This window comes from Odontesthes bonariensis, chromosome 11 (assembly GCF_027942865.1).
Source record: "Odontesthes bonariensis isolate fOdoBon6 chromosome 11, fOdoBon6.hap1, whole genome shotgun sequence".
In the NCBI taxonomy this organism is placed as follows: domain Eukaryota; kingdom Metazoa; phylum Chordata; class Actinopteri; order Atheriniformes; family Atherinopsidae; genus Odontesthes; species Odontesthes bonariensis.
Genome location: NC_134516.1, coordinates 8918058 through 8944075, shown reverse-complemented (window position 1 = coordinate 8944075; position 26018 = coordinate 8918058). Strand labels below are relative to the sequence as shown.

At 41.6% G+C, this 26018-nt stretch overlaps 2 protein-coding genes, 1 long non-coding RNA gene and 1 other non-coding gene across 5 annotated transcripts in view; 3 read left to right on the top strand and 1 right to left on the bottom strand.

The window, feature by feature from the left end:
* LOC142391332 (uncharacterized) overlaps positions 1-26018 on the top strand; it is a 397679-nt gene that overhangs the window by 348102 nt on the left and 23559 nt on the right. The gene's annotated exons all lie outside the window — the stretch shown is intronic.
* Positions 15-5904, bottom strand: wbp4 (WW domain binding protein 4). Its single transcript, XM_075477428.1, has 10 exons — positions 5790-5904; positions 5579-5651; positions 5436-5498; positions 3059-3185; positions 2703-2951; positions 2504-2574; positions 2331-2406; positions 2012-2211; positions 1671-1894; positions 15-1591 (listed from the first exon to the last, which is right to left on the bottom strand). Coding segments are annotated over exons 1-10 (1290 nt in total). The 5' UTR covers positions 5792-5904; the 3' UTR covers positions 15-1386.
* trnae-uuc (transfer RNA glutamic acid (anticodon UUC)) lies at positions 6849-6920 on the top strand. Its single transcript has one exon. It is a non-coding gene; the product is annotated as a tRNA-Glu (tRNA).
* LOC142391580 (glycerol kinase-like) lies at positions 7272-26016 on the top strand. 2 transcript variants are annotated; one of them, XM_075477426.1, is made up of 21 exons: positions 7272-7489; positions 9553-9626; positions 9714-9820; positions 11033-11110; positions 11276-11355; positions 11499-11636; positions 11750-11859; positions 14155-14221; positions 14500-14517; positions 15541-15576; positions 15674-15741; positions 15848-15890; positions 15982-16062; positions 16211-16289; positions 16409-16505; positions 16592-16676; positions 16780-16900; positions 19510-19653; positions 19745-19831; positions 22935-23021; positions 24555-26016. In XM_075477426.1, exons 1-21 carry the CDS (start codon positions 7397-7399, stop codon positions 24563-24565), a joined length of 1704 nt encoding a protein of 567 aa, XP_075333541.1. In that variant the 5' UTR covers positions 7272-7396; the 3' UTR covers positions 24566-26016. The 2 variants fall into 2 exon arrangements, with proteins under 2 accessions (XP_075333541.1, XP_075333542.1); XM_075477427.1 differs by lacking the exon at positions 14500-14517.

Genomic DNA, 26018 nt, shown 5'->3' with positions numbered 1-26018 from the left:
GCAAAAACAAACACTCACGGATAAGATGTTTTTATTTTAATAATAAAGCTTAACTTATAAATTTTGTCTCTATCCTTTCAATTATGATACAAATCTTAGATTTGTAACATGAATAAAAAATAAAATTCATATTGTGCTGCGTCACCTGCTGACGGTGTGAGTGACTTCAACGGCCAACCCTCACCCACATAGTAGACCGGTCTGGGCCCTTCTGCCCTACCGCTGGCATGGCAACTGGTAAGTGAACCGGATGTGGGCCAGATCTGGCCCGCAGTTGGCCCATGTGTGGACCAGCTCTGGGGCCAGTAAAGTGCCGTCATTCTTTGCGGCATGTGGGCCCGAACTGTGCCAGACCAATTTTTACTATGCCCCACATACCGTAAAGAATGGCGGCCCTTTACTGGCCCAGTTTCTGGTGTGCCAGAGCTGGTCCACACATGGGCCAGCTGCGGGCCACCAGCACCAGATCTGGCCCACATCCGGTTCACTTACCATGCCAGCAGTAAGCCAGAAGTGCCGGCTTGATGACAGAACTGGCCCAGACCGGTCTGCTATGTGGAAAGTTGTTGCCAAGCTCCGCTTCCGCATTCTTGAATCAGCTGTTCATTTATCTGCTATTTTACAATCTCTCAAATTGTCTCAGCAGCAGTGAGTTACAGAGCTACTTCAGTGTGGAACTTTTACCAAAAAAACAACTACAAAGAGCTGACTTTTTTTTTTCACCAGAGTAGTATATGGTCTGTATCTTTCATGGGTGTTTGCCAGTCAGGGTGCGGTGAAACGATCTATCAGCTTTATACACGCACTTTGAACAAAAAGTATGTCACACCCTTCATGAGTGTGCCAACTGACCAATAACCTCTGCTTTTATTTTCTGCAGCATTTGAGCTCTTGATCTTTTTTTTTTTTTAACCACATAAAATAATTAGTATCAGGTCAGTCACCATTTATTAAATTAAACTAAAATAACGTCTATTAACTGAAAAATGTTGCAGAGCTTTTTGCACAATGATTCTCTGGCTTGTTTTTTAAATTTATTTTTTTTATAAAACTTAGATTAAAAATAAACAGATGTGAAAAAAGTTTAATAGCTCTGCGTGGTCGGCGTTGCACCAGAGAGAAAAGCCATCAAAAGAATAAAACGATCTCAGTGGCGTGTTGAGATAAGACTACACATTGTAATAGAAACCAGTAGAAAAAGAGAACAGCGTTTGTGTCCTACGCTTGACATCTAAATGCTTTAAAGAAACAAAGTAGCGTTTAAAACAGGAAAAAAAAAAATCTTCTTTTCAGAACTAAAATGGTGCATCAAAATCTTCACAGGGCGAGTTTTATTTAGGTAAAAGTCTCGATGCCGCGTTCTGGATCGAGGCGTTGCTGCTCTGCTCAGTTGTCGTCGTCGTCTCTCTGGCGGAGGCTCCTGGATTTGCCGTTCTGTGTCTTGTTTTTCCTGAATGAAGCGGGTCCGCCTTCTTCTCCGAGGGAGGTGATGATGCGTTCTTTGAACTTGGGCTTTGGCTCTGGCTTCGGTTCCACCGGAGCGATGGCTGTACTTCCCTCCACCTGCGGCAACTGCAAGTCCACTTTTGTACTGGAGAGGAGAGAACAGAACTAATGAGACCTGTAGTTTGCTACACGTCCATCTGTTCAATCGTAGGTGAGACACTTACTATGGATCCACTTCTTCCTTGATCTGTTCCCATGTCCCATATGGATTGGCAGCTTTTGGTCTCTTGGCTCTTATCCCCACTGGTGTCACCTTTTCCCCCGTCTTCTCGGGCTCAGCAGTTGTGCTCTGGACTTCTTTTTTTGTTTCTTTCTCTTCTTCCTTTGGAGGATCATCGCCTGCTTTGACTTCTTCTGTTTCTGAGGGCTCACCCTCTGCTTTTCTTTTCTGAAGACAAAAAAGAAGATAGAACAAGAAATGAACTTTTCAGGACTGCTTGATTTTCACAGTAGTAGTTTAAATGAGTCTTTATGTTCCCTCATTTAGTGCCAGTATTCATCTCACCCTGAAGCTGATCTTTGGGACCTTGGGCTGCTGGCTAGCTTGCTCAGGGGCTTGCACCTCCTTAGGTGCTTCGTTTGAGCTCCCCTCTCCTGAGAGCGGCTCCGGCTCTGGGGCTGAAGGCTCCTCCTGGGTCTCCTTTTCTTCTTTGGATCCAGACGCCCCCCCAGAAGAAAAGTCTACTGGCTTCTCCCAGCTGGACTCTTGAGAGATGAGGGAGAATAAACACGATTACTAGCTGTTATCTCCTTAAACAACAGGAAATACAGTCCAGAAACAGCTATTTAGATTAATTCAGGGACAACCACAAAAACACATCCACCTCCAGTTTGTGTGTTGTAGTAATATGCATAACCATCAGGACTGAAAGCTTCCATCCACGCGTGGCCCGAGGACCTCTAAAGAGAAGCACAAAAATGACATAAACGCAAAGAAAACAGGCCAACACCTCGGTTTGATTTGAAACAAATGTATACCAAATACAAAATGACTAACTTCAAGATGCCCGGACTGTGCTGAAGCTGAGGCCTCTCCCTGAAAACCTGCTGGTTTTTCCCACTGAGACTCTGTTGGAGAAATACAAACACCACAACAAACCTAAAGTCAGACCGATCAAAGTGTTCTGGATAAATGAGGGATTTCCACGAGATTCTCAAAGATATCCAAGAGGGGTTGCGATGTCATCTTTCCTCACCTTCAGATAATGTGTTGTAATAGTACGTTTGTCCATCATCTGTCATCCCTTCAACCCAAACCTGCGTTCCCGTCTGCTCTCTGAATGTCCGGCTCGCTTTTTGCTCTTTCTTTTGTTGTTTTTTCGGTTTGAACTTAGGTTGTGGCCCGGCCTTCGGTTGTGGCCCGGCCTTAGATCCTGGCCTGCCCTGAGGTTGTGGCCCAACCTGAGTTTGTGGCTGTGGTTCTGCTAGGGCTGGAGAACTTGATCCTAACGCAAAACAACAACAACTTTGATTTAAATGTGAAAGAGCTAAAGCATGCTCCTGAGCACCTCGCTGGTTGCATGCCATTTCAAGGAAAACGCCAATGAATTACCTTCTGGTTCCCTTTCCATTCTCTTCAGATCTTCCTGATAGGCCTTCAGCGCTGCCTCCTCCATTGCTGCAAACTGTTTGGACGCTCGCTCCTCTTGCTTTGCCTTGTCAATACTCTTCTTTTTAATCTGTTGAGGGATAGATAGGGTGAGATGAGTGGCAGCAGCTAATAGCCAATAGGAAGAGTTTTACATGTGTGTATGGAGCTTATCTCTGCCGCCAGTCCTGAGAATGGTGCCAAAGGAGCCACTTGAAAAAAAAAAGAAAAATAATTTAACTTTTTTTCCTCTAAACTGCAAGCAATCAAGCCTGCGAGAGCTCCACACGCCGATTAGTATCCTCGTTTTGATAGTTTTTGACAGATGTGGATGTTTAGATCATGAAAGTGTTGTGGTTTCTAATCATGTGTGAACAGTCTGTTTAGAAAAGGCGTTTTAAACTTTACTTCATCCAAGATCCAACTCGGACTGGATCTGGGACTGGATTGGAATAAGCGGTTTAAAAAAAAAAAAATGGCTGGATGGATTATCTCAGATGATGAGAGAGGAAGGCGGAAAATCAATTTGCAGGTATGTTTGCACATAAACTGTCCGTCGAAGAGTGAGAATATGTCTGAACTGGTGCGTGTCACCCATGTTCCACCATCTGTGATGGCTTTTTAAGAAGTGCATTTCCTTTCTCAACCTGTGGCTGTTAGATTAGCTCAGACGGTCTCACTCGTCACTGCCTCCTGTTGAAGACCAGTTATTCAGAAGTCTCACGAGTCTGAAAATGTCCGGTGAGACGAAAAGCCAATTAGCCTGTTATTTGACAAACTAAAGCTCGCTGCTCAGGAGGGGAGCTCAGGGACTGCCTGATACCCAGAGCCACCATGAACATTTCACTCCGTTTAACAAATAAACTGTAAACCCTCAAATAAATAATAAAAAAAACATATTCTACATGATTTTGTTTAACTGCTGATATAAAATAACTTTCTTTTAAGCTCAATGTAAATTGATTAAATAAACACCGTTTCTCCGATCATCCTCGTCTTCTTGAACGATGCAATTCACACAGTGTTGATAATAGTTATTTATCAATTCAAAGTTTCACAGAGTGCATCAGTTCAAACATAACATTCATGTGCACTGACATTCTTCTTCTGTTTACTCAATATAGATACTAATATAGATACAAGATATATAATAATATAGATACAAGATACTCAGCATCATGATAAATGCTGGGAGGAGCTGCATCTTATAAGGCCTGCTCTACCATTTCCTCTGTTTAGGACTGTTGTTGCCTGGTAAATTTAGCTCTGTTTGGCTAAAAAACAGCCAAAAGGAGAAACACAATTGACCTCGCCAGTGGTAACTGATTTGCACAGCTGAATGCAAGACTACTCATTAACAAGCCGATATGGTGCAGACATCCCGTCCCTCACAAACACCAAACTCAGTGTTTTTGGTTAATTCATTCAAGTGAACAAATCACGACACTTCCAAACATTCAGCAATGTGTTCATTTTAAGGAGTCAGGTGTAGCAGCTTTTGCTGTGAGTCACTATGTTGACGATAAACATGTTTTAACATTGACACACACTATTTTTCTCCTTTTTTTTGTATTTGCAGTAGATATGGTTGTTAATGTTAAAAATAGAGATCATTTTAGAGGTTGATCCTACAAGCTGAGCATAAAAACACTATGGAAATAAGAATTCAGGTTCCGTACATGCAAAAGGCACCCTCAGAGCAACTGATAATACAATAAAGGCGACCAAGAACCACCATGTGATGTCAACGTTGCATTCTCTATGGCTATTGCTGAGCTGTCCAAATGGTCTCATTTGAGGAGGCCAAAACAAATGGGCGTTAGATCTATACATTCAACACAACTGCAAGCAAAACGTCTAGATATGCTACCAAACTATTTGGAGTTACATTTTAACCACAAACTTATCTACCTCTCGTCTTTAACAGCATAATAAAGACAAAGAAAGGAACTAATCAAATGGGTTTCTGACAGCAGAATGAGACAATCTCGTTAGCAGCAACATAACTAGAATGCATAAATCCCATTTACCAGGTTACTAACGCACGTGTGTGCGTTGAATAATCTTATATATTCTAAAAGCACAACATCTATGCATTTGGGAGTGAGCAGCAGATAGAGAAGCTGAATTTAAATGGTTTATTCTACCTGCCAAAAATCAGATCAAAGGATATAGAGGCTGGACTTTTGACTAAAATGAAAAACACAACCAAACAGGAGTCTTCGATTATCATTTTGAGTGATATAATGTATTCAGTCACAGCCTTGTATATCATTCCTTATGGCTATGGTTAACCTACTGCTTTAACACACAAAATGAAAAGCAACGTCGATGTTCATACCTCTGAAATTTTGGCAGCCACATTTTCTTTGTGATTCTTGCCTCTTTCGTGGAACTCAACGCTCTGCAGGGAAAACAGCAATAACGATCAGTATAATGTATGAGCACTGTCCCAAGCAGCATGAACCCCATCCTTCTACTCACAGGCTTGTTGTCTGCAATCCAGCACTTACAGTACTGGCAGAATTTCCTCGGTTGTGACTTCCAGTAGTCAGCCCTGAAAAATGCACACAAGTAGAAAGACAGAACAAACCACGAATGAGTCCAATTTCCTTCCTACTGCACTGCTGTCGTGTGTAACTGACAGGACATTTTCTATCTGTGTCACAAAACATACATATAATTCACCACTTACATTTTAAATGTATGCAGTCAAAACTGGACGAATTTTAAAACAAATACCAGCCAAACATCAAAACAACCGCTTCTCACATTTCGAGAACGAAAACATCGTCCACTTGTGATTACGTCATCGGCAGTCGCCCAACGAAAGAGCGCATACGCAGGTATAGACCTCTACGTTACGATGAAAAATGATCCCGCACGTCAAATGTTTTCCTGTCTGATGAGCTGCGATAACAAATACATGAGTTTTGTTTCTAAGTTGGTCAAAAGGTGATTTAATCATAGATTACGTAGGACACCTGGATTTGGTGTTTCGGTGCCCCCTGCTGCAGGACAGAAATACATCATGGGAAGCGAAAATTCTCGTTCAGGATCAGTTTTGTTAGACTGCTGCATAACTCGCCCTCATACATACTCTGTCACATCATCATAGGATCTTTAAAATAAGATTTAAGTTTGTAAACAGTGGGCAAATGGGGATTTAGGGGTATTAAAATCAAATTCACACTAGGGCTTTTTCCGAATCCCAATCTGTGATGACCTGTTTTAAACATAGGTCGTGAAAATGAGGGGGTAGCTAAAATTTTAATCTGAGATTATCTTTCAATTATCCTGCCTACAGGGTGGATTAAACTCATCAGGTATAAACCTTAGGACCACTATTGATGCGCCCTCTTTGTACTGTGTTGACTACAGAGTTGGTGGTGTGTACGGTTTCTATGTTAATGTTTAAAAGGACTAAACATTGTGTTATGCCTTGTTTACTGTAATTTGATTAAACACATATAAACATTGAACATTGTCGGCAAATTAAACTTAAGTAATAGAGGTGTTCAAATGAGACAAATTATGAGAAAAAGTATTTCACACAAATGAGGCACTCGCTGTTATAGTATAGGCAGGCTCTTACAATTTTACTCGATATGGTGTTCAATGAAAGAACTACCAAATGGTTGCTTACTAATAAACCTGGCGTCTTGTCGGTGATTTACGGTCTATAAATATAGGTATCAACGGACTTGCCAATAATGCACCTTGATAAATCTAATATTGCTGCAGTGGAATGAAGTCCCATATGGTCTAGCGGTTAGGATTCCTGGTTTTCACCCAGGCGGCCCGGGTTCGACTCCCGGTATGGGAACACTCTTTTCTTTCTAAACAAAAACCTTTGTAAAAAAAATAATAATGATAACAGTATGCTAGTATGAGGTAGCAGGAAGGGAAAACTATTAGTACTGGTATCTACAAATGTGAAAAATTACCCAAGAGGGACGCATTCGTTAAGTCAAGCCTTTTGGCTTTTCTATGGAAATTTGAAAAAAAGAAAGAATTTATTTTCCATTCATGACCAGTGAAATAATATTAAGAAAGGGAATGCGGAGGCGTGGTGCATCGCAGTTCCCTCGTTATCTCACTGAAAAGGTTTGAGTGGAACACGTCTTCTACTGTAAACCCTTTGTAAACGGTTGCGTCATCACTAAGCGCCGGTTCAGACATTGCGACTGAAGGCAGCGACTGACTGACTACTCGCCCGTCTTTGGTCGAGACTGACCCGCGTTGCCGGTGGAGATAATTGGTATCCAGTACAGATTCGCACTGAAGCCGCCGGAGCTGCCCATGAACGGCACCATGGCTGCGTCCTCACATCGGATAACGCTGGGGCCACTGGTTGCTGCCATCGACCAGGGCACTAGCTCCACTCGGTTTTTGGTGAGACAGCCCGCAGTGTGACCCCACCAGAGCGAGCCAACTGTGTTATATTTAATAGCTGGCTCATACACGCGTTAGAGCCGACTGTGTCCTTGAGTGGACGTTCCAGTTTTTGCCCGAATGATCCAGCTTGTAGGCTTGCGACCTCGGTGACAATTTATAAATACAGTTTAGTGTCGTCATTTAATTTAGCTGCTTTAAAAAAAGATATAAAGGATGAAAATGACAACCGTAAGACCAACCACTCTGTCTTTCCGTGCAGTTTAGAAAGGTGAGGGAAAGGCAGTAATTGTCCTAGGGTCCTATGGAGTTCAGGTGCATTAAAGCATATACTTCAGCAAGTTTTCGCCGAAATTATACCATCATGTCATTCACTTAGAGAGGAAGAATTATTGTTTTTTTTTTTTAAATTCTCAAAGTAAGGGCTTCGCGACAGGTCTTTGTGTCACAAAGGTGAACGTCTGCTGTTTTCTTTGTCTCTATGTAAACTTAATGTCTTTTTTGCATTGAATAGTTTGGATACGCTGGTTGAATACCATTGTAATTATATATATATATATTTTCCCCTAGTAGGTTAGCTGCTCTTAGTTAATCAGAAGTTTCAGTTCAGTTTTATTATAACATGTCACAATGATTAATTTCTAATATTTGTGAATGGATCAGACAGCTCTTTGCCTTTTAGCTCCTTCATTCTTTCCAAAGATGCTTTAATTTGTTGCGACACGAGTCAACTCATACTGTCAGAAACATTTTCTTTTCTTTAAACTTTACATGGTAACAGTAAGTTTGTATCAATCTGCACTATATTGCCAAAACTATTCGCTCATCTGCCTTTACAGACATGTGCACCTAAGTTACATCCCATTCTTAATCCATAGGGTTTAATATGACGTCAGCCCACCCTTTTTGCAGCTATAAAAGCTTGAACTCTTCTGGGAAAGCTTTCCACAAGGTTTAGGAGTGTTTATGGGGATTTTTGAGCATTCTTCCAGAAGCTCATTTGTGAGGTCAGACACTGATGCTGGACGAGAAGGCCCGGCTTGCAGTCTCTGCTCTAATTCACCCCAAAGGTGTTTCATCAGGTCGAGGTCAGGACTCTGTGCAGGCCAGTTGAGTTCTTCCACACCAAACTGGCTCATCCATGTCTTTATGGACCTTTGCTTTGTGCACTGGTGCGGCAGTCATGTTGGAACAGGAAGGGGCCATCCCCAAACAAAGTTGGGAGCATGACATTGTCCAAAATCTCTCGGTATGCTGAAGCATTCAGAGTTCCTTTCGCTGGAACTAAGGGCCCACCTCCTGTAAAACAACCCCACACCATAATCCCCCCTCCACCAAACTTTACACTTGGAACAATGCAGTCAGACAGTTCCCCTGGCAACCGCCAAACCCAGACTCCTCCATCAGAATGCCAGATGGAGAAGCGTGATTGGTCCCTCCAGAGAACGCGTCTCTACTGCTCTGGAGTCCAGTGGCGGCGTGCTTTACACCACTGCATCCGACGCTCTGCATTGCACTTGATTTATGGCTTGGAAGCAGCTTCTCGGCCATGGAAACTCATTTCATGAAGCTCTCTAACTGTTCTTGAGCTAATCTGAAGGCCACATGAAGTTTGGAGGTCTGTAGTGATTGATTCTGCAGAAAGTTGGCGACCTCCGCTGACCTCGCTCTGTCATTTTGAGTGGCCTCAATCGCTTCCACTTTCTTATAATACCGCTGACTGTGGAATATTTAGCGAGGAAATTTCATGAATGGACTTGTTGCACAGGTGGCGTCCTATCAAGGTCCCACGCTGGAATTCACTGAGGTCTGAGAGCGAGCCATTCTTTCACAAATGTTTGCAGAAGCAGTCTGCATGCCTAGGTGCTTAAATTTATACACCTGTGGCCATGGAAGTGATTGGAAAACCTGAATTTAATTATCTGGATAGGTGAGTGAATACTTTTGGCAATATAGTATGTGTATAAATGAAACTGTGCCTTCCTTAAAAGAATAAATGAGTGACATATAATGTAATATGGTGTCCACTGATGCCACATTGTTTCTCATTTGCTGTTTTCAAGGTGTTTAATTCAAAAACAGCAGAGCTCCTAAGCCATCATCAGGTGGAAATCAAACAGAGCTTCCCTAAAGAAGGGTAAGGAGTAAGTTTGTCTTTAAATATGCCTCTCATAGTTTCAAAATGTGTTCTTATATTTCACTTGTATATAATATATATGTTCAGATGGGTGGAGGAGGATCCCAAAGAAATTCTGCAATCGGTGTACGAGTGCATGGAGCGGACGTGTGAAAAACTGACGCAGCTCAACATAGACATCTCAAACATCAAAGGTAATCACACACGAGGCTCATGCTGCCACTCACTCATGAGCTGCTCTGTAACGTTTTCATCCACAGTCATTTTTTTTCTCAAATGTCAGAATGCGATGGAAAATGTAAAGGGCAACAAAAGACCCACATAAATCAAAAACCTGAATGCTTCTTTTGGCCACAGATATACATTGCAGCCACGCATCTGGTCTCCAAAACCAGATGGTGAAACGAAGAAGACGTTTCGAAAACGTTTTCTTAACAAACATGTTTTTTTCATAGAAAAGGATCAGTAGAAAATCTCAAGAGGATGCAACAAAAGACACCGTTTGACCAGAGCTGCTGCAACATTATTGCAGTGTTCTTGATCATATAATACACTAAGTTGTGTGTTCTTTTTATAAATTCAGTGTTTTCACCTTAGAGCAACACTAGAGAAGTTTGTGAGTCTTAAAACTATGTGCTTCTGACTTGTTTTGAATGCACATTTCTGGGTCTGAAACTGCCCTAAAGCACTTGGGGAGGCTGAGATTCTGCAGATCCTGATTTTGGTTTCCAGCCCTGCGCCACACTCTTTTGCTTTATGGTCGCCATTGACATTTTTGTGGGCTTTTGACAGAGTCTTTGTGGCCTCTTCTTTTTTTTCCTAGAACGTGACTGCACCAAAGTTGTTGTAGCTCTGATACTAGTTGTGTGTTTCTTCTGTGTTTGTTTGGAGGCTGTGCGGCTTGAGTGGATTCTCCTGAATTCTTTACACTTTTCAAACTCTGGAAATAATGGACCCTGGGGGTGGGTGGTGGTTTGAGTCTGCAGACTGTAAGGTACTCTGTGAGCCACATGGAGATGATATCAATGCCATGACTCAAGTGTTACCTCAAGAAGTTTTTGCTGTTAAGAGTTTTTTGTCCCTGAGTTTGAAGACCAAATTCGATGCAGATTTTAACAGATCACTGGCAGCCACATTGCGAGCGCACTTGAGTCTCACATCGGGTAGATAGAAACCTTTCCGCAATCTTTGAACAGTTTTCGAAAAGTTGAACTGATATCAAAATCAACATTTCGGAGGAAAAGAAAAAGCAAAACAAAGCAAAAAATAAAATAAAAATTTTGCATTGATTTTGTATAGTTTGCAGTTATTTGCAACTCATTGCATTCTGATTTTGCAACTGTTTTAGAACCAGGGTTGTTTTTTGAATGAGATGCTAACGATCTCCGCTGCTTCGATTTGTGTAGCCATCGGAGTGACCAACCAGAGAGAGACCACACTTGTTTGGGACAAAGAGACTGGGGAGCCCCTCTACAACGCCATTGGTACAGTTGTGAATTCCTGATCTGCCAGTTTGTTGTGTTTCAGTATTAGCAGCTCATTTGCACTGATTTCTTTGCCGTCTGTTTATTATCTCGCAGTATGAGCAACGTAAATATTTTTTTGAGGGGTTGGCTGGATTTTAAGATAACTGCTGTGATTTTATTCAGTGTGGCTGGACCTGCGGACGCAGTCAACTGTTGAACATCTCATTAGTAAGACTCCAGGAAGGAATAAGAACCATTTGAAGGTGGGGCTTTTAATATATATATATATGTATATATATATATATATATATATATATATTTTTTTTTTTTTCTCTAAATTTGCTATTGATTTAATTGAAATTGAAATTTCAAAAGGAAATGTTCACTTATTTTTCTCAACTTGCAGCATAAAACGGGACTTCCAATCAGCACCTACTTCAGCGCAGTGAAACTTCGCTGGCTGATGGACAATGTGGACGAGGTCCACGAGGCTGTTTTGTCTCACCGCGCCATGTTCGGCACTGTTGACTCCTGGCTCATCTGGGTGATGGGACTTCCTTCCTTCACAGTTGCATAGATGTCATTGAAATGTTGTATGTGTGGATTGTGACCAAAAAAAAAAGACTAATTGGTGTATTTTAATTGGTTTCACTGTAGTGTTTGACGGGGGGCAAGTCAGGTGGGGTCCACTGCACAGATGTGACCAACGCCAGCAGAACCATGTTGTTTAACATTCACACGATGGACTGGGACCCGGAGCTTTGCAAGTATGACAGCTGGGATTACTTTTAAAATCATCCGTGCATTTGAGGTTTGTTTCTTTGAAATGTTGCAGAAAAGTAGTCAAATAAAACCCGAAGAGCTCATCTGTTAGTCACTAAAGTACCCAATAGACAGATTACTGAGTTCTTCCTGTAAAAAAAACAAGCTGATGGAGCAATTCCCTCTTGAAAAGCAATTCTCATTGGTCAGCTCCACTTGGCTCCGGTTCCATTATCGCTATCGCTTATCGATTCGGTTCCTTTATCAATTCTCATCCAGTTATATAAAGTACAAATGGCTTTAACACTTTAATTTCAAGTATGCACCAACATTTTATCTATTTTCACCTATTAAATATTTGACTTTTCCCTGCCTCGATGAAAGGGGTAGCTACAGGCTCCCTCTCGCAGTCCTCCTCACCTAAATGTTAATATCAGATGGAAGTTATTCATACAGTATGTCGCTAACATTATTACAATCAACAGGACCTGGAAATTTTACGTAACAGGGCTCTCAAGTTTTGAATGCAGGCAAGAGTGACAAAGACTTTACATTCGTGCAAAGTAATTGCATGCTGTGTGGTCAAATGTTTCAGCATGTTGGAGATGGGATCAAAGCTCTGCGCGTGTTGCAACTGGCCCTAGCATTGTCCTTTTTGGTGAAAAATAACCAAACTTTGGTTCCGCTTCTGCCTCGACGCCATGTTGGAAACATTCTGAGCCAAAATACGAAGCGTGTACATGACGTCATCGCGCAAGTGCGTCAGACGTTAGCAGAACCTATAAACGGAATCGTTAAGCAGGCGGATTAACGATTCCACAGAATCGAACTACTGGGAGTCTCGATTCCCATCCCGAGCAGCCGCGGCTATTCAGAGACAACACGGGAAGCCGGACAGCCTCTCCCATTCTCTGGCGAAATTGCTACATCTTCAATGTTAAATTGACGATAAAACAGTTATTCACAAAACACAAGATATGCCCAATACTGCATTTACTTTCATAACTACAACATGTTGTCCTGTAGCTTAATGAAGTGATTTGTTCTGAAATCGCCGCCGTTCACTGAGGAAATCACGTTATGAAGCCGCCACTAACAGCCAGGCTTCCGAGCCGAGGGCTGCCCGGCTTCAGGAGGGGGCGGGAGAGTCAAGTTTTTCTCTACAATTCTAGGTCATCATTGGCTAAATCGACAAAAACTCATCCCTTCCGAGGCTGCTCGGCATCTCTGGGGGTAGATTAGACGTGGGCGTGTCAATATGAGGGGCTGTGTCGTGATGATTGGAGTCAGTGTTTGTCCATCATGAGAGATGTTGTGGCAGCCGAATTTTTAAGCGGGGAGAAGCACGCTGGGACTTCAGTCCCAAAGCGGATACGAAAGAGACTGGTTGTCTGTGAAAGTGCTGTCGGAGTTTCACTCGTACTTTTAGTTGTTTCTTTCCAGAATTCATGCTGCCCATTCACAAATGTTACCTTTTTTAAGAATACTTACCACCACCATCAAACTCTTAAGTATTCATTATGACAGGGAAAAATGCTCCACAGATTCTGATCCAGCCACAGATCCAGCCATTTGCAGGCCTTAGATTCCATCATACTTGATTTTGGCCTTGCTGTGTGAATTTTCAAAGTCTATACCTTCTTTCTGTGTATTTGCTGGGCATACTTGTCATACTAGACACAGCTATGTTATAACTAATTCTTTTTAACTTTGCTATCTTCTGCTTTGGGATGGCACGAGCCACTACAACCCTGAACGCGTAATATGGGCTTCCCCTGTTTTAAAAGTCAGCAGCCGCCACTGATGCCGAGGCACCACCAATCGTTCTAAATAAAACATTTGACTGGGTGCAAAGTTAGTATATATAACGTCCAAATTTTGAAGTTGATTTTCCAGGACATAAATAATTCTAAATGACCATTTTGTATACATAAGCTAAAAACAGGGCTCCAGAAACTGGAAGAAGAATGTGGGAGAGAGGATTAATACAGGGGCTGTATTAATAAAGGGCCATTTAAAAAAAAACAAAAAACGTTTTAACTAGGGATGCACCGATATTGGTATCGGGCCGATACTATTCTAATATACTCGTTAAAGTTAACCGATACCATAAACCGATAACAATTTATTGCATGAAGAGCGCGATCAGAGGGTGGCTTGTCATTTTTGTTGTATTTTTTTAGATTGGCAGCTCGGGGAGATGTTCAAGCTAATCAGGAACAGTATGGTTAGGCTAAATTTGGCATAATGGATTTGCTTTATAGTTATGCCGTTGTACTCTTTTATCTACTCCCCTTCAGATATTTCAGTATTCCGATGGAGATCTTGCCGAGGGTTAGGAGTTCCTCGGAAATATATGGCCTCATGGTAAGCATGGATCAATCAGCCTTGTCTCTGTAGAATTTGACGATGATGTGTTTAGGCCAAGATTTTATCCTAATGATTCCTTGCTGTGTCTAATTTGACTAGTGTTTTGTTCAAAGAGTGGAATGTCTCATGCAACAGGCCACTAATAAGATTTTGTATTCTATTGTTGTTGTTTTTTTTGGTTAGCGTGCTTTCAAACTGTTTAATTGCATGAAGGTTGATTGAGAAATTCTTTTAGGCATTTTTGTGTGCCATTGTCTCCCTTCTCTCACTGGTAGAAAATATGTTCTAGCCGGGTAAGTGACTCTCACCATCACTACTCACCTGATCGTTTAAAGTGACCCGTCCTGCTTTTTTTGTTGTGGCCAAAAAGACTCCCAACCCGCCACACAGTGCATTTCCAATCCTAAGATGAAGCCTGGTGTTTCAGGAAGCTGAGCTGTCGGATTTGTTCATGTGTATGAAAACCTTACAATTAAGTCAGATTTGGCAAGGATGAAAATTCGTGTGTGAAACAGAGAGTGATCTCCTGACTCCTAAATGCATTTTTACCGTTTTTCACTCATTCACACTCCTCTTCAGCTGACTACTCAACCCAACTGTACGCCGTCTGCTCAGAATTAAGCAGCTGAAAAACAGCTAAAATAAGACAACAATAAGTTTGTCGGGTATTAAAACAAGCAAAAAGTCTTGTTTGTTTTGCCGCCCCAGTGGTTTGTACACATACAATTAAGGCTCTATTGGAAATGTACTGGATGGCCCCCTTATCGCTTCTGTGGTGGCATGCGGCTCGGCTGGTTACCGCCAGCCTCCCAGTCAGAATATCTTCCTCTCCAACATGACTCCTGAATCTCTTCACTCTTTTGGCGCAGCTCTCTTCACCCACTGTACATCTTGTTTTTTTATATTCTCTGAACACCTAACCAACGGTGCATGCAGGAGTGAAAACATTTTGACTTTTCCTGTTTTTTTTCTCCTTTGTTTCCCCCTTCACTGCGTTTCATTGCAACAGTTGACTTTATGTAAAAATCAGCTGGTGGAAGTCAGGTTGTGTGCGTTATTTGGCTTTTTTGAGTCAAATAACCAACTTCCTTGTTTTAACTGCCTCTCATAGCGTTCAGAAAAGTTTTATTTCATGTTTTTTTTTATCTCTGCTTTGATATTTTTTGCGACAAAAGTGTGTAGGCTTGAATGCTATTTAGTGCCATGGTTTCCAAATTGTTACCTGTTACAGCTAAAGGTGTCGGGTTTGGGAAAATAATATAAAAATAAAATAGATAAACACTGTCACTCTCTAAATATGATTTGAATTTTTGCAGAAATCAGGGGCTCTCTCAGGTATTCCTATCTCAGGGGTAAGTCTTCTTCGATACATCACTTCCCGTGTTTCCGTGTCTACGCTTTGCCTTGAGAAGAAGCCTGATCTCGTTTGCATTTGCATTTTGAAAACAGTGCCTTGGAGATCAGTCGGCGGCTCTTGTCGGTCAGATGTGTTTCAAGGACGGGCAAGCTAAAAACACGTAGGGGCTACTCGGTTGTGCGCTTTTTTTTTTTTTTCTGAAACGTACAACATCTTTGTTAGAGATCCAGCTAAAAGTTTGATTTATTTATTTATTTATTTTTCAGCTACGGGACTGGTTGCTTTCTTTTGCGAAACACTGGAGCCAAGGTACATTACTTCACACACACACACAAAAATTCACACACACGTCAATTGACTGCGGACATTTGGCTGAAGGGATGTTTCTGTGGTTTTGCAGCCGGTAATGTCTGACCACGGTCTGCTCACCACTGTCGCCTACAAGCTCGGCCGGGACAAACCTGCCTGCTATGCACTGGAGGTACAGCATCTTAAGTACACTGACGGCGTACAAACGCATCGGCATCATGTTAGCCGTTTCTCTTCGGTGACTTCAATGATTTAGCTGTGCTGATAGGTCTGATAGATCTGTCAGTTCGCAGCTGATCTGGTCTTCTCCTTGTTGCCAGGGTTCTGTGGCCATTGCAGGAGCCGTGGTCCGCTGGCTGCAGGACAATCTTGGGATTATCGGAGCGTCTGAGGAGCTTGGTATGTGCCAGACACATTCAGCTAAATGTGCAATTTTGTCAGGGAACTGGGGTCATTAAATCTAGAACAGAGAGCGGGTGTGATATTGCTGATCTTTTCCGGGTTCTTTCATCATGCAGAGAAGTTGGCTGCATCGGTCGGCACCTCCTACGGTTGTTATTTTGTCCCCGCATTTTCCGGTCTTTATGCACCTTACTGGGAGCCCAGTGCCAGAGGGTAAGATCGACAGCTACTCTAAAGTTTGCTAAACATCACAAACTCTGATTCATTCAGTCAGTCTTTTTGTTTCCACGGGTCCACAGGATCATTTGTGGGTTAACTCAGTTCACTAATAAGAAGCACCTGGCATTTGCTGCTCTGGAGGCGGTCTGTTTTCAGACACGAGAGGTATAGCTGAAAAATGTTTCTTTAAATGACATTTTTCTCTTATTATTGTCTTTTATTTATATAAAGGTTTCGCGCAATAATTGCCATGTTTGTTTCTATGCAGATAATGGACGCCATGAACCAAGACAGCGGCATCCCTCTCACTCAGCTTCAGGTAGACGGAGGAATGACATCCAACAGGTTGCTGATGCAGCTGCAGGCCGACATTCTTTGCATCCCTGTTGGTAGGAGTGGCATTTCCTTTGGCTTTACGCCCTTTGTTGTCTGTCGAATGGATTTGATAATAATGATAATAATACATTTAATTTTTAAAAAAGCGCCTTTCTCAACGCTCGAGGACACTTTACAACACATTAAAAACACAATAAATAAAATAAAACAAGTTAAAAAAGAGGCTAGAGGGAGAATGCAGCTTGAAACAGATGGGTTTTGAGTTTTGATTTGAAGAGGGGTAAATCAAATCAAATTTATTTGTATAGCACATTTCATGTACAAACAGTTCAAAGTGCTTTACATAAAATAAAAGCATTGCAGCAGGGAGTGCAAGAAGCATTAAAAATACATAAAAGAATATAAAAAGAAACAAATAAAATCATTTAAATGAATTTAAAAACAGGCAACAGTCTAGATAAGTTAAAAGATATTTCATGCATAGACACATGAGAACAGAAATGTTTTTAACCTGGATTTAAAAATGTTTACATTTGGTGAAAGTTTAATCTCCACTGGCAGTTTGTTCCACTTGTTTGCAGCATAACAGCTAAATGCTGCTTCTCCATGTTTAGTCTGGACTCTGGACTGGACCAGCTGACCTGAGTCCTTGGATCTAAGAGCTCTGCTGGGTTTATATTCTCTGAACATATCACAGATGTATCTTGAGCCTAAACCGTTCTGGGATTTGTAAACCATCAGCAGGCTTTTAAAATCTATTCTGTGACTGAATGGAAGCCAGTGTAAAGATATTAAAACTGGTGTGATGTGTTCAGATCTCTTAGTCCGGGTTAAAACTCTAGCAGCAGCGTTCTGGATGAGCTGCAGATGTTTAATGCTCTTTTTGGGAAGTCCAGTTAAAAGAGCATTACAGTAATCGAGTCTACTGGAGATGAATGCATGGATGAGTTTCTCCTGGTCTTTTTGGGAGAGGAAACCTTTAATTCTGTTGATATTTCTGAGGTGGTAAAAAGCTGCCTTGGTGACAGCTTTGATGTGGCTGCTGAAAGTCAGATCTGAGTCTATCAACACTCCGAGGTTACCAACTTGGTCAGTGATTATAAGGTCCCGAGTCTCAAGATATGTACCAACGCTGACCCTCTTCTCTTTGCTACCAAACAGAATGATCTCAGTTTTGTCTTCATTTAATTGTAGAAAATTCTCTCTCATCCAGGTGTTTACTTCCTCCAGACACTGACACAGTACGTCTGCTGGGCTGCAGTCGTCCGGTGACAGAGACACATAAAGTTGTGTATCGTCGGCATAACTGTGATAATTGATGTTAAATTCTGCAATATCTGACCCAAAGGGAGCTTATACAAGTTAAACAGAAGAGGTCCAAGAATTGACCCCTGGGGGACTCCACAAGTCATGGCCACTCGCTCAGATTCATAGCTGCCAATTGTAACAAAATAAGTCCGGCCTTCTAAGTAGGACCTGAACCAGTTAAGGACCGCTCCAGAAAGTCCAACCCAGTTTTCCAGCCTGTGCAACAGGATTCTGTGATCTACAGTATCAAACGCAGCGCAGAGGTCCAACAGGACCAGGACTGAAACATTACCAGAATCAGTATTCAACCTGATGTCGTTTAACACTTTGACCAGAGCTGTTTCAGTGCTGTGATGACGTCTGAAGCCTGATTGAAAGTTATCAAGACTTCCAGTTTCATTCAGAAGGTCGTTGAGCTGGTTAAATACAACTTTCTCAATAATCTTGGATATAAAAGAGAGATTAGAGACAGGTCTGTAGTTGTTCATCATAGTCAATGTTGCGGATGTCTGGTGGGAGTGAGTTCCAGAGTTGGGGAGCAGAGCGACTGAAAGCTGTGCTCCCCATGGTGCTGAGACAAGCGGGGAAAAAGAAAGATAAGCCATTACTCGGCTTTCCAGCATTCAATGGAAAATGTTTTTTAAGCACATTATAAGTTCTGCTAGCATTGTGAAGAATATTCATGTTTCGAGATTCTTGATATATTTCAGTTGGATAATTGGGTTTAAAAATACAATTTTATGTGTCAGTTGTGTAGTACTTTCCTTCATTTTATCTTCCCCAGATTGCCTCTGAAACTTACGGAGCCCCCTAGGGGACACGGGGCAGAAAAAAAATGATGGGTGAAAAAAAAAAGAAAAAAAGGACGGATCCGCTTTTGCAAGATCCCGAGAACGTTTTGCGAGATCTTGCGAAGATCTTTCTCACGAAGTTTCGCAAGATCATATGAGATCTCGGGAGGTCGTATTTAGGACAATGTACATCCGGGTCAGTTAGGCCCATGGGAACGAAAACAAACATGGAGTGGGAGAAATGTATTGAATTTTATTTTGAAATACAGAAAACTGTGCTCAGCATTAGATTGACCTAACTGACCCGGATATGATCTAGCGAAACTTGGCGAGAAAGATCTCGAGAAAGTTTTACCAGATCTCGCAAAAACTTTCTCGGGATCTCGCGAAAGTCCGTCCTTTTTTTTTTTTTCTTTTTTTTTTGTCACCCATCATTTTTTTCCCTCGTGTCCCCTAGGAGGCTCCCTAGGAACTAAAACACTGTCCAAGCTGGTTTATTTTTAAGTAATGACAAGACTGTGGTGTGCCAGTATTACCAGTAAAGATTGCTGTGTTATATTCAGTGAAGCCATCCATGCCTGAGACAACAGCTCTTGGCGCAGCAATGGCCGCGGGATCAGCAGAAGGGGTGAGCGTGTGGAGCCTGAACCCCGAGGACCTGAGCGCGGTCACTTCAGAAAAGTTTGAGCCTCAGATCAACCCCGAAGGTGCAAACATCCACTGCCACCGGAAAACGAAATGATGTTCTGTGGGGTTTTTTTAGAAAAATTTTAAAATGCTTTTGTCCTTTCTGCGCAGAGAGCGAGTTTCGCTATGCGCGGTGGAAGAAGGCCGTAGAGAAATCGATGAACTGGGAGACAACGCAGCCTGTCATTAATGGAAACGGTAGGTACTCATATCTGAACCAAGATGAGTCTCAGAAGACACCTCACACATAAAATCATGACCCAGAAACCTGGCTGCTCGCTGAAAATGAGGCCAAATATGAAAGGATGCGTATTTTTAAGTATTAAATTAAAACCCCTCCAAGCATGAGTATGAGCATGTGTACAACTTTTGAGTTTATAATGTAACTGATGGGGTAGAAAATCCATTATTCAGTCTAAGCAGGTAATAATGTTCCAAAGTTACTGTCTTTTAGTACTTAGTTCCTTCGTCTCTGTGTTGAACTTGAGTCTTACAAAAGGAAAGTACAGTCGTGAGGGGAAAAAAAATACCAGACTTCAAACAAATATTTGATCCTATCAAACAGATTTATAGACGGATAAAGGAAGCCAGTTTTGTCCCTTGCTTCTCCACCACTCTGACATCAGCTTTCTGGAATGCTTTTTACCATCTTGGTGCACTCTTCCTGTAGCTGCAAGATGTTAGAGGCTACGCTTGCATGTTCTGCCCTTTTCAAAATCCCAGTGTCGCAAACACTTTTGAATCGGTGACTGCAAGCAGTGCACAAACCCAAATTGAAGTGAATTGAATGCAACTTAGGAAATCCTTGCTTCAGACTTAAGGGCGGTTTATGGTCGGAAACCAGGTCGTCTGCGTGTGTGTCGCAGTTAACGCAGACATGCCCCCCCCCTTACGCAGACACTCTGGTGCACCTCCCCAAAATTGTAACTCACCGCAGACAGTGCCGCAGATATCGTCGCAGGGAGGAGAGAAAGGAGGCCTCTGATTGGTCAACTCTACATCCGCTCTACACTATGCGTATTTCCGGTTTGCTAACCGGCTAATGGTGACGCTAACCGTGACGATTCTTTCGCCTCTCTGCCAGCTCCAGTAGTAGCAATATTTCTTCTATTTCTAGATCGATCAGCTGCATCTCAATCAAAGTGCGCATTCGTCCAGTTGCCATTGTTGTTGAATGACCTCCGTAACCGGAAGAGAAACACGCCACCCACCACACCCACAATTCTAGCTTGTTCATGATTGTCCCTCTTGGGTTGTGGCGTGGAATTAACATAGCGCAGACCGTGCTTCAAAATTGGGCATAAATCAAAAATAACTGCGTCATGTCTGCGACATGCTCACTGCAACACACTGCTGCGAGAGTATACACGGCCCTTTAGTAGTGTTGGACGGTATACCGATACTAGAAAGGTATCATGATACCCTGACGCAAAAAACGATGCGATACGTTCTTTTTTTAGCATCGATACTGCTCTTAAAATAACGTTCAGCGAGCCGAGCCAACTCTGTCATCCTCTGGTCACACTCCATGCACGCAGCAGCAGGTGAGCAGTGAGTGAGGGAGAGAGGAACGCTAGAGATAACGACAAGTTCGGAAGCTCCTGCTGAACGTCCCCGGCTTGTAAACAAAAAAGACGAGAAAAGCGACATTTGGAATTATTTGGCTTACCTCGCAGATAGTGAGGGCAAGCCAACAGACACACTGAAGCCGGCGTGTAAGGCATGTTAGACACGCTACAAAGGAATGCAGACGAAGGGAGGGAATACGTCTAACTTGGCAAAGCACCTCGCTGACAGATATCCCCTGCTTTACAAAGAATTCAAAGACCGACAGGTTCGCGAATGTGACTGAAATCACCATTAGCCCAACACGAAAAGCTCCTTTCTTATCGAGTGTATGAAACAACATTTTTTCCCAACCTTTAGCGACTGTAGGCTAGTCTTACCATAGAGCCTTTATCATTCTCAACTGGTTAGCTTATGAAAGGGCTGTTGTTCACGCTAGTAATGTTGACTGAAGCATATCTTGCTAACACTATTTAATATTCTATCAGTTCTGGTAATGTCATGGCATATATGCCGTTTTGTTGATAATTATTTCTAGGTGGACATTTCAAATAAGTTGCAGAAGTTCAGAGGTTGAGAGAGAGTGTATTTGGGATTTCATTGTTCACGAGGAAAGCAATCATTTTATTTTTGTTAAAGCATGTTCAGTAGCTATTTATTTTGGCAATTATATTTTTCTAATTATTTATTAGAGTGTAAATGTTGAAATACTTTACTGCAATTCTCTGATCTATGTTTGTCCACCATAGTGTAATGGCATATACCATGTGGTGGCATGTTTTGTTTTGTTTAAAATAAAATAGTATTTTAAATGTGTAAGTCAGTCATTAATGTGTTCACTGTTCAAACGTTGATATTGGACAGAAAAGTAGCTTGTTAAGCAAAAGCCAATATGCTAACAGACCATAGTCTGTTAACTAACCGTGGTGAGACCGAGCTGGACCATTATTCGTCTCTTTTCCAGATTTTTTTTTTAAGATTTTCGCCGTGGTATCCGTTCAGTATCGAGTATCGAGGTATTTATGGCAGGTGTCGTATCAAAGTCAAAATGTAGGTATCGGAACAACACTAAGACTTAGTATGAAGTGCTTCTGTGGGTTAGATGTTTTTCGGTCGGCACCGGACTTGTCAAGCTGTCCACAGCGCATTACATCAAAAGGCCAAGTCTCTGCCTGTATGGTAATTGAAAAATGCTTTTTCTGTTGTAACAAGTTTTTTCCTGGCATGTATTTAATGTGCTTATGCATCTGGCAGATGCTTTTATCCAAAGCGACTTACACTCATATCCCAGGCAGGCAGGTAGCATAAGGGGGTCTTGCCTAAGGGCCCCCGCTGGAGGGTGGTACCTTTCATGCGGGGGCCTTAAAGTGCTATTAAGATTTTGGTATGTTGACGATAAACAGCAGCAAAGATAAGGTATAATACATGGTGGAGTTGTTTGAGTCTGTCACTTTTTGTTAACTGTTTTAAAGAGAACCAAATATTCTGCTGATCAGTTAAGGTATACACTTAATTTTACATGACCGCTACCCATTTGGCCACATAAAAAGTTGTATTTTGGTCAAAATCTATTGCTGTTTTTTTCTTCTTCTTCCTTTCTTCGCTTTCACAGAGCGCACAGAGCGAATCCTGACACATTTAACCACCAGACATCAACGATCTTTTACCAGTTCGGTAGCTTACAGTTGTTGTTCTTGCCTTTCATGTTCGTTTGGAACTTAATGACGACCGACAGGTGAAACCAGTATCTTCAGCAGCGTGCCCCTGGGCTTTTACATCATGGGCAGCATGTTGATGTTGATTGGTGCAAGATACATCACAGGTCAGTGTCTTCTACGGTTCATCTGCCCTGGGCGTGAAAGACCAGTTCGTCTTTTGTCATGCAAATCATTGGTAGTAACTTTTGACACATTTGTGACCTGTAGGAGTCAAATTTGTGCTACTTTGTCCTTTTTTTTAATTGAAGTTTTAGGGAGAAATAAAGTTAACATTTTACATCACATTTGATTTATTTATTTATTTTTCAAAATTGCCAAATTTTTCTGCGTAATGGAAAGACTATCATCAGAGATAAACTAACAAGTGTAGACATTGAAATTGTCCACAAGGACATTGTTGTGTGCCAGCATAAAATCAGCCCACAGGTTTTGTCTAGGAGCCAACCCTCTCATCGGTATCACGCATTGTTGCAAGTTGTGTCACACTTTGTAACACTTCTTTCAGTATTAGTTTTGAAGAAAAAAAAATGAAATGGATATTCTGTTTTGGAGAACAGTAAGCTTCCTCTCCACAGTATCCTGGCAGGACAGAGGAGCAGCTGCAGTGAGAGGCTAAGGAGTTCATGGGCGTCGCACCACTTTTACAGCAAGATGATTTCACCTTTTTGAATTTTCAATGACCAAAAAAAGTTTTAACAAATCATAAAATATGTTTTAAAGACTCTGTACCCTCTTTAGAATAATTCCATCCAGATTTGAGCAGTGTAACTGTTGTAGTTTCCATAAAGGATCTAGTTTAGGGCGATCAAAAAGCAGTAAAATGGCCCTGTTCTGCATTTGTACAAATCAGAAAAAGGTTTCACAAATCCTAAACAAGGTTTTAATGAATCTACAACCTCTTTAGAATAATTCCATCCAGATTTGAGCAGCGTAACTATTGTAGTTTCCATACAGGATCTAGTTTAGGGCGATCAAAAAGCAGTGAAATGGCCCTGTTCTGCATTTGTACAAATCAGAAAAAGGTTTCACAAATCCCAAACAAGGTTTTAATGAATCTACAGCCTCTTTAGAATAATTCCATCCAGATTTGAGCAGCGTAACTATTGTAGTTTCCATACAGGACCTAGTTTAGGGCGATCAAAATGCAGTATACTGTATTGGCCCTGTTCTGCACATCGGATGCCAATTTCAGCGTCGTGTCTCTGGGCTTGACGTGGCGCTCATGTGCCCCCCCTGTAACACCCCCACATTTAAAATCGCTGCTCCACCCCTGCAGGAGGTCCTTTGTCCCCACAGCCATAAGGCTTTTTAACAGTGACTGCTGACATGTTCTTCTCAAATGTATTTATGTATTCATTTATTATTATTATTATTGTTGTTCATTATTATTATTATTCTCAGAAAAATGTTTTGAGCTAATTTTGAATTTCCCCCACTGGGGGTTGAATAAAGTATTTTTCTTTTCTATTCTATTTTATCTTGATGTTATCTTTAAATCTATCTATCTTCTTTGATAAGGGATTTCAATAATGGAGAAACCACATTTGATCAGCGCCACTGATTTTAAACCGTAACGTGATCTGCTGTTTAAAAAAAAAAACCTGCTCTGTCTTGTTTTCTTTCCCCGTTGCCTTCAGGTCACAACTAGTTCCGTGGAGGTTGCAAAGCAAATAGGGAAGAAGTGCTCGTCACGCTGGGCCCCCGCCCGACACGCTTGTCGCACCCTTTCTTCTGAACAACCATTCCAGAAGAATGAAGAATCAGGGCGGCTTTAATCTGATGAATTGGGACTTTTTTTTCTTTTTGTTTGTTTTTTTTTGTTGTTTTTTCAACTTTGTTTATCTGCGGCAGTTACAGTTTTGCAAGCAATGATTTTTTTTTAGCAGTTTTGCCCACTCGTTGTTTAACAATTTTTGTTATGAGTGTAGATATGAATTTTGAGCTTATTTATGTAGAAACTAATGGCAGGTCAGATTGTTCTTTGATTTGCATTACATGTCATATCACTGTACATCACGACTGGTCCTCCAACGGTCATCTTGTGACGTTTTGCTGTTAAAGACCCTCCACCACTCTGAGCTACACAAATTTCTCTTAGAGCACTTTAACTTTGTTTTTCTTGTTTTCTCGTGTATGCTGCATGCTAATTAGGTCTTTTAGTTTTGGAAACAGTTGGGATCATGACACTGAGGCATTATGTACTGACATAGAAAACAAGGGAAGAAATGGATTTGATTAACTGATGCTGCTGCTTTTAGTGGAAGTGAAGCTTTATGTACTTAAATGGCAAGCATGAAAAAAAAGGGGGGCAATATTCACTAAATTTTCTCATTGAATATGCACAGAGAAGTGAAATTGACAATACAATCATGGCTTAGACATCCCTGGGACCCTGATTTGGATTAAGCGGGTGTGGAAGATGGATGAATACCAGGACCCGTTCCTGCCACACCTGTTTTGCTCGTTTACCTGGAATGGTTCAGCAGACTTTGTTCAAAATCCAGCTCTTGCAAGAGAGAAATCAGGTGCAAACATTCCACGTGCATCTGTCAAGTTAATGCACAACAAAGCGGTTTTATTGCACTAAAATTGAAGAATTTATTCAGTCATTTGAATTGATGCACAAGCCAAAGGGAGCTTTGCTTCATCATAAGAATAAGGGTCATTCACTTGCTCTCTCTGCCGTGTACGTAAGGTTAGGTGTCACTTGCGTCTTCTGCGTGGCTCTAAAACTGAAAGGAAGCCAGTATTTCTGTTTGTTTTGATGTCAAAACAAGGTTGTTTTTTTTCCCCCTGCTTGTGAAATGGTTTTGCATTTACTTTGCATAGTCGTGCAGTTATTTAGTAAATTGTACGGTCCTCGACAGGCACGAAACGACAGTATGACACTGGGATATACACACCGTTTACACCAGAAAAAAAGCAGACAATAAGCAGAGCAAGACCTTTAACTGTGAAAAGGAACGTGTTTTTTGTAGTTTTTTTTCTTAACAACTCTGCATGTCCTTCCTTTAGAAACCAGATATTGTGTCTGTGACATAAAAGGCTGTACAAATTTATCCGGTTTCCCATCACATTAAAAGAGAAATTTGACCCAGATC

Bases quoted from the DNA above. Each gene is read 5' to 3' on its own strand.
- LOC142391580 (XM_075477426.1), top strand. From the start codon at position 7,397: ATGAACGGCACCATGGCTGCGTCCTCACATCGGATAACGCTGGGGCCA. The intron at 11,356-11,498 runs GTGGGGCTTTTA...CTCAACTTGCAG, and splicing joins GGAATAAGAACCATTTGAAG to CATAAAACGGGACTTCCAAT. The intron at 16,677-16,779 runs GTATAGCTGAAA...GTTTCTATGCAG, and splicing joins TCTGTTTTCAGACACGAGAG to ATAATGGACGCCATGAACCA.
- wbp4 (XM_075477428.1), bottom strand. The intron at 5,499-5,578 runs GTGAGTAGAAGG...TTTTCCCTGCAG, and splicing joins GGATTGCAGACAACAAGCCT to AGCGTTGAGTTCCACGAAAG. The intron at 2,212-2,330 runs GTGGATGTGTTT...TCATCTCTCAAG, and splicing joins CTACAACACACAAACTGGAG to AGTCCAGCTGGGAGAAGCCA.